The sequence below is a fragment of the Corvus kubaryi genome, unplaced genomic scaffold (assembly GCF_017639235.1).
Source record: "Corvus kubaryi isolate FWS band 111438036 unplaced genomic scaffold, C.kubaryi_AGA036_p1.0 35710, whole genome shotgun sequence".
Classification (NCBI taxonomy): Eukaryota; Metazoa; Chordata; class Aves; order Passeriformes; family Corvidae; genus Corvus; species Corvus kubaryi.
The window spans coordinates 2,105-9,918 of NW_024580794.1; the positions used below are offsets into that span (position 1 = coordinate 2,105).

The following is a 7,814-nucleotide window of genomic DNA, read 5'->3' on the forward strand; positions in this document are numbered from 1 at the left end:
CAGGAATTCCTGGCAGGGATTAATAAACCATTCCAGGGATTAATAAACCATTCCCCAAACCTGGATCTGCGTGCGGCCCATGAGGAGCAGCTCGGGAATGGGAGCACATCCAGGTGTCCCCATGATCCAGGGAATTCCCGGAACTGTGGGAAGTGCCCCAAACCCATGGGATCCATGGCGTGGAATCATCAAATTCCAGAATGGAAGCTTAAATCCCATCCCATTCCAGCCCCGACACCTTCCACCATCCCAGGTTGCTCCAACCTTTCCTTGGACACTCCCAGGAATGGAGCAGCCACAGGAATTCTCTGGGAATTCCAGCCCAGCCCCTCCCCACCCTCCCAGCCGGGAATTCCTTCCCAATATCCCACTCACCCCTGGCAACTCCAAGTGTCTGTGGGTCACAAGAACCCCATGGAATGCCCAAGGCTGGAATTCTGCCTGGTGGGAAAGGACCTGGGAATAATTCCTGCCTGGAAAGCTTTTCCAACCCTGACACAGCTGCCTGGGGCAGGGTTGGAGTCCCCATTCCTGGTGGGATTTCAAATCCCTATGGATTTGGGGGGGACATGGATCCAGGGTGGCCTTGGCTGTGCCGGGAATGCTTGGACTCGCTGATTCCAGAGGCTTTTCCACCCTAAATAATTCCATGACCCCACTCCCGGCGTTCCCTTTTGCTTCCCCCGCACCTTTTCCCCCTCTGGATCCTCCCACCCCGATCACCTTTCCCTGCCCTACACCTGTCCCTAATTCCCACCATTCCAGGTCGGGATTGCCCCAAAGCAGCTCCGGAGGCCGAGATTTTTCCCGGAGGGATTTTTCCCATCCCTGCCAACCTCCACCCCCCTGTTCCCACCAGTTATATCTCATTCCCAGCGCGGATTCCCGGTCGGTTTTATCTTTAACCTTGACTCCCAGCCTTTGGAAAACACGGCTCCAGCGGTTTCTCATTCCACAGGAAAAAAACCCACCTTTTTCCCCCTGTTGTTTGGCTTTCCTTGGATAATTTTGGGATTTCTCCTGCTTCCCATGGCAGGGGGGGTTTTGGGGCTCCCGGGGAAGGATCGTGAACAAACTGGGAATGTTGGAGCGGGCGGAAAATAGGGAAGGGGGAAAAGCAGGAACGGGAACAACGCCAGGTGGACGCTGCCCCTGGAAAACCCCGGGGGGGGGGGGCGGATCATCGGGAACCCCATTCCCGAAGGAAAGAACCGAGCAGCTTCCAGAGGGGAGGGAGAACTGGATATGGGGATCCCTGGGATCCCGAAATTCCCGCTGGGACAAACAGGGGGGGAGGTCACGGCCCCGGGAGCGCTGAACCCGCGGGGGCCGAGCCAGGACCGGGAACCTCCCCCTGGAGCTCCATCCCGGCCCTCCCATCCCGCCCCACCCTCTGGGAGCACCGGGAACACCGGGATGCCGCAGGAGGCCGAGCGGAGCCCCCCGCGCCGCCTGCACCGGAGGAGGGAGCGCTGCAAACGGTGCCAGGTCCGCTCCGCCAGGTGAGACCCCCCCCCTTTTTCACCCCCCGGCACCGGGGACACGGCCCGGGACAACCCCGGAACCGGCACCGGCACCGGGAAGGGCCGGCAGCCACCGAGACGCCACGTGGAGCGGTCCGAGGGTGGGGGAAAGGGGATGTTCGGGGGTGGGGAACCGGGACCGGGCACCGGAGTGGGGGGACAGAGCTGGTCTGGGGGGATGGGGGACCGGGACTGGACACCGGGAGTGGGGGACAGAGCTGGTCTGGGGGTGGGAACCGGGACCGGACACCGGAGCAGCCCCAGGAGAAGAGGGGGAAGTCCGGGAGTGGGGGGACCGGGCACCGGAGTGACGCCGGGGTTGGGGGGTCCCGGGAAAGAAAGGGCTCCTGGCACAGGAGCAGCCGCGGGATTGGAGGTCTGGACACCCGGGACTCCCCCGGGTTGGGGGACACCGGGCCGGGCACCGCGGCGGCCCCGAATTTGGGGAACCGGGGCTGCCCCGAGGTGCGGGCACCGGGGGAGAACGCCGGGGTGAGGGTCCAGCTCCGGTCACCGGGGCTACTCCGGGAGAGAGAAAGGGAGCCCCATCCGGGCACCGGAGCAACCCCGGAGGTGGGGACCGGGACAGGGCCACGAGGGTCCGGAACCGGGCACCGGGACTGCCCCGGGAGAGAGCGGGGGGGGCCGATCCGGGCACCAGAGCAGCCCCGAATTTGGGGGAGCGGAGCAGCCCCGAGGCCGGGGCTCTAGAAAGCGGAGCAGCTCCGAATTTGGGGAACAGAGACCGGGACATGGCGGGGTCCAGAACCGGCTACCGGGGCTCCCCCGGGAGGATCCGGGCTGAGGGTCTCGGTGCCGCTTCTGTCGCCGTCCCCGAGGCCCGGAGCCCCCCCGGCAGCGGCCCCGGGGCGGTGTCACCGGGCGGGAGGGAGCCGCGGGTGAGTCACCGGCAGGAAACCGAGCGGTTGCATCAGCAGCGGGGCTGCTCGTCCGGTCGGGGCAGCTGGAAAATCCCGCTCCATCCCTGCCGCAGCATGGAAAAAGGAGCCGATCCCTGCTCCAGCAGCTCGGGAGCCGCATCCTCGGCGCCCAGCCTGAAGGAGGAATTGTTGTGTCCCATCTGCTACGACCCTTTCCGGGAAGCCGTGACCCTTTCGTGCGGCCACAACTTCTGCAAGGGCTGCGTCAGCCGATCCTGGGAAAACCGGCGCCACGCGTGTCCCGTGTGCAAGGAGAATTCCTCGCTGGAAGATCTCCGCGTCAACCACACCCTCAACAACCTGGTGGAGATGATCCTGAAGGAAGAGGGGCAGCAGAAAAGACGCGGCGCCGCCCTCTGCCCGATCCATCACGAGGATCCCAAGTTGTTTTGCCTGGAAGACAAGGAGCTGGCGTGTTTCGCCTGCCAGAATTCCAAGCAGCACGAAGGGCACAAGATGAGGCCGGTGCAGGAAGCGGCGGCGGATTTTAGGGTGAGAAAGGGGGGGCGGATGGACGGCAGGGAGACGCATCCCAAAAGCTGGATTCGTGTCCCGAATTTGCCAGGGCGGGATTTAGGATGAGGCAGCCACGCTTCCCTGCGGCAATGTGGCGGCTGCTGGGTGCTGTCCTGCCTTTTAATTATCCGGTGGTTTAATTATCCACCCCGGATGCTGCGGGAAAGGGGAGACGGATGATGCTTCCCGGTGGTTTCTCCTTGATCCCAGCTTGGATCCGGCCGCGCTGGTTATTCCAGCGGCGCCGCGGGGTTGGGAGCGGCGTTGGGATTTGGGAGTTGCACAATTCCCGCAGAAAGGAGGGACGGGGATAGGGAGGCAGCCACGGACAGGAGGAGGAGGAGGAGATGGGATGCAGCCAGGAGCTGGGAATGCCGCCAGGACACGCTGGAAAACAGCCGGCGCAGCCCTGACTCATCCCGCTGGGATGAGCCGCGTTTCAAACGCGGCGGGAAAAACTTGGCCGGGGTTCCCGGGGATGGGAATGGGGCTGCCCACGGCGCCGGAATAGGCGGGGATGGGACTTCCCTAAAAACCAGGGAGGAGGATTCCCTGTGGAGCGGAGCTCCTCTTCCTCCCAGCTCCACCGATCCCGGCTGGCGGAGGGGAAAGGTGGGATCGAGCAAAGATCCGGCCCCGGGGGTCTTTATCCATACGGGAAATCCCGGGAATGGGGGAGTCCTGAGGGCGTCTCCTCCCCGCAGGCCAAGCTGGCGAACATGGAATCTTCCCTGCGGGATAAGGCCAAGGATTTCGGGACCGTGCGCCGCTCCTACGAATCCATCTCCCGGCACAACGAGGTGCGTGTTCCCTCCCGGAGCTGGGGTTGATCCCGATCCCGATCCCGATCCCGATCCCGATCCCGATCCCGATCCTGATCCCGATCCCGCACGTGCACGGCGGTGGAGCGCTGATCCCATCCCGGGAGAGGAGAGCGGTGGGAATTTGGGAAGGGCAGCGTGATCCCAGTGAATTCCTGAGTGCTGGAGCTGCTCAGAGAGCTCCAGAAAGGGGAGTCCAGGGAATTTGGGTGCTCCAGAAGTGGGATTGATCCCGGTCCTGATCCCAATCCCGATCCCAATCCTGCACATGCAGCTGAGGGGGAGTGCTGATCCCATCCCGGGAGAGGAGAGCAGTGGGGATTTAGGAAGTGAGGATGGGAATTTGGGAAGGGCAGCGTGATCCCAGTGAATTCCTGAGCGCTGGAGCTGCTCGGAGAACTCTGGGAAGGAGGAATCCAGGGAATTTGGGTGCTCCAGAGGTGGGATCTCGATCCTGATTGGGAATGCAGCTGTGGTGGAGCACTGATCCCATCCCGGGAGAGGAGAGCGGTGGGGATTTGGGAAGCGAGGATGGGAATTTGGGAAGGGCAGTGTGATCCCAGTGATCCCAGTGAATTCCTGAGCACTGGAGCTGCTCGGAGAACTCTGGGAAGAAGGAGTCCAGGGAATTTGGTCACTCCACAGCTGGGATTGATCCCGATCCCAATCCCAATCCTGCACATGGATCTGAGGGGGAGCACTGATCCCATCCCAGGAAAGGAGAGTGGTGGGGATTTGGGAAGCAGGGACAGGCATTTGGGAAGGGCAGCATGATCCAAGCGAACCCAGAGAATTCCTGAGCGCCGGAGCTGCTCCAAAGGGGACCCCAGGGAATTCGGGGGCTCCAGAAGGAGTCGCCGACATTCCCAGCTGGAGCGAGGTGCTGCCATTCCCAGGTGGAGTCGGTGCGGCTGGAGCAGCAGGTGAAGTGGGAATTCGAGAAGCTGCACAAGTTCCTGTGGGATGAGGAGCAGGCGGTGCTGGCGCAGCTCCGGGAGGAGGTGCGGCGGAAGCAGGATCTGATCCAGGGAAAGATGGAGCAGCTGATGGAGGAGAGCAAGGCCCTGCTCAGGGAGGCCGCGCAGCTCCAGGCGGATCTCAAGGAAGACGACTACACGTTCCTGATGGTAATTCCCACCGGGATCCCGCCCCGTGCCCGCATCCTGCCTCCCCCGAGCGATCCGCTGGCTGTCGGAATTCCGGTGGCAAGCGGGATCTGATCCCCGGTGTCTCCTCTTTTCTTTTCCAGACCCACAAGAACCGCAAGAGGAGGTAGGTCCTGATCTTGCCACATCCATGGGAATCTGGGAATGGCTGAGCCCTTCCTGGGGGCTGGATGGGGTCTCCTGCCTGGATGGAGTGAGGTCCCTGCTCCAAGAAAATTCCAGTGTCCCCTCCGAGTTTGGGAGATGCTGGATGTCCCCTGGGTGCTCCAGGCAGGATGGGGGACACCAAGTGGAATTTCAGGGTTTGGGGGAAGCATTAAATCCCAGGTTTTGTGGGAATTGAGGGAGAACAAGCTTGGGAGATGCCGAGTGCCGTTGGGAAGCTCCTGCTGAACCACGGGATGTTGGGAGCCCCATCCTGATCCTTTCTCCATGGTCGATCCCTGCCCTAGGATCGCCTGCACGGCCGAGGAGCCGGAGGCTGTTCCCTCGGGAATGCTCCTGGACGTGGCCAAGTACCTGGGATCGCTCCAGTACAACGTGTGGAAGAAGATGCTGGACACCATCACCGTGGGTGAGAAGCCGGGAACATCCGGAGCAGGGCTTTTCCAGGGGTGGAAAGATGGGAAAGGTGGAGATGGATTTCTCCCAAACGGGTGGTTGTGGGGGGTCTGGAAAGATGGGAAGCATGGAGCTGGGATGGGCCTGGAATGGGGACTGGAGAGCTCAAAGGTGATTTCACTCCAAAAGGGAAACCTTGGAATGTGCGTTTCCCCCGTGGTGATGTGGGTTAGGGATAAATCCATGGATAGGGATGGATGGATCCATGGATGGATCAATCAATGCATGGATGGATGGATGGATCCATCCATGGAGATGTGGAGGGAGGGATGGGTCCATGGATGGAGGGATGGATGGAGGGATCCGTGAATGGATCCATGGAGGGAGGGATGGATGGATGAATACATGGATCCATGGATGGATCCACAAATGGATCCATGGATGGAGGGAGGGATCCATGAATAGATCCATGGAGGAATGGATGGAGAGGAGGGATGGATGGATCCGTGGATGGATCCATGGAGGGATGGATGGATCCATGGATGCATGGATAGATGGATGGATGGATGGATCCATCCATGGAGAGATGGAGGGAGGGATGGATGGATGGATGGATCCATCCATGGAGAGATGGAGGGAGGGATGGATGGAGTGATCCATGGATGAATGCATGGATCCATGAATGGATCCACAAATGGATCCATGGATGGAGGGAGGGATCCATGGATGGATGGATCCATGAATAGATCCATGGAAGAATGGATGGAGGGGAGGGATGGATGGATCCATGGATCCATGGATGGAGGGAGGGATCCAAGGATGGATGGATGGATGCATGGATGGATGGATCCATGGATAGATGGAAGTAGGGATGGGTCCATGGATGGAGGGAGGGATCCATGGATGGATGGATGGAGAGGAGGGATGGATGGATGGATGGATGGATGGATGGATCCATGAACAGATCCATGGAGGAATGGATGGAGGGGAGGGATGGATGGGTCCATAGATAGATCCATGAATGAATACACACATCCCTGGGTGGATCCAAGGAGGGGTCCATGGAAGGGATGGATGCCGAGCTGCGAATTTCCAGTAAAACATTCCCGTTCCCGGCCAGTCCCCTTCAGCCTGGATCCCAACTCGGCCGCGGGCTGGCTCTCGGTGTCCGATGACCTCTCCAGCGTCTCCAACCGCGGCTACAAACTCTCCGTGGAAAACCCGGAGCGCTTCACCTCCGCCCCCTGCATCCTGGGATCCCGCGGCTTCTCCGAAGGCTTCCACACGTGGGAAGTGGACCTGGGCGGGCTGACCAACTGGAGGGTGGGCGTGTCCCGGCCCCACAGAGGCTCCCACTGGACTTTCCACCACGATTCCCGCTCCGGATTCTGGTACATCTACCACCTTCCCGGGAAAGACGAGTGCCGGGCGTCCAACGCCGTGCGCTCGGAAGCGGCGCCGGGAAACCTCCAGCGGATCCGGGTGGAGCTGGACTGCACCGAGGGGGAATTGTCCTTCTACGACGCCGACCTCCGGAGCCACATCTACACATTCCATGAGAAATTTGGCGGGGTCGTCTTCCCGTATTTCTACGTGGGAGGGCCCCAGGGGGGTGCCACGGCAAAGACGCTCAGGATTTGTCCGCTCCGGGTCCGTGTCCATGAGGATATCCCGGTCTAAGGGTCTCCTACCTCCTGGTGGGGTTCTCCAGGTGCTTTTCCAGGAAAAAAAAACCCAGGGATAAGAAGAACATTTGTTTGTAGCGCCTCGGTTTTATCGTTAATAAATGTTAATAAACTCTTCCCGTGTGGTTCTGTTCCCAAATCCCAAATTTTCCCTGCCCCTCTCCGTCATGGATCCGGGCTGGGAAGGCTTTGGGAACAAGGAGTTTCCCTGTCAGGGGATATAAATAAGGAATTAAACCATTTAGGGGCTTTTCCTGGAGTTTTCAGGGATCCAGGAATCCCTGCTGTGGACGGCGATCCTTACCCCGGCTCTTGGAATGGGAAAACCCCACAGGATTTGGCTGGACAAGGGGTTCATCCCCTCCACATGGAAAACCATCGATGGGAACATCCCTGGGAGCATCCCACCTCCTCCACCCTTTTTCCCAGGGCTTTATCCCTCCGAGGGGCTTTTCCCTGAATTCCCAGCTCCGGGAATCCAGTGTCGTTGGTGTTGAGAAGTGGAGGAAGTTTGGAGTTTTTATCCGGAGTTAATCCCATCCAAATGGCTTTTTCCTGAATCCGGGTGAGTCCTTGGGATTTCCGATGATTCCGTGGGGAA

At 60.4% G+C, this 7,814-nt stretch overlaps 1 protein-coding gene across 1 annotated transcript; it reads left to right on the forward strand.

The window, feature by feature from the left end:
* Window positions 1-1,114: 1,114 nt before the first annotated feature.
* On the forward strand, window positions 1,115-7,330 carry TRIM35 (tripartite motif containing 35). Its single transcript, XM_042019796.1, has 7 exons — window positions 1,115-1,502; window positions 2,518-2,956; window positions 3,685-3,780; window positions 4,698-4,928; window positions 5,051-5,073; window positions 5,420-5,541; window positions 6,649-7,330. The coding sequence occupies exons 1-7, from the start codon at window positions 1,246-1,248 to the stop codon at window positions 7,206-7,208; spliced, it is 1,728 nt and encodes a 575-aa protein (XP_041875730.1). The 5' UTR covers window positions 1,115-1,245; the 3' UTR covers window positions 7,209-7,330.
* Window positions 7,331-7,814: the final 484 nt, after the last annotated feature.

Coding starts and splice junctions, on each gene's coding strand:
- TRIM35 (XM_042019796.1), top strand. CDS start 1,246: ATGGGGATCCCTGGGATCCCGAAATTCCCGCTGGGACAAACAGGGGGG. Junction 3,781..4,697: donor CCATCTCCCGGCACAACGAG/GTGCGTGTTCCC, acceptor TGCCATTCCCAG/GTGGAGTCGGTGCGGCTGGA. Junction 5,542..6,648: donor GCTGGACACCATCACCGTGG/GTGAGAAGCCGG, acceptor GTTCCCGGCCAG/TCCCCTTCAGCCTGGATCCC.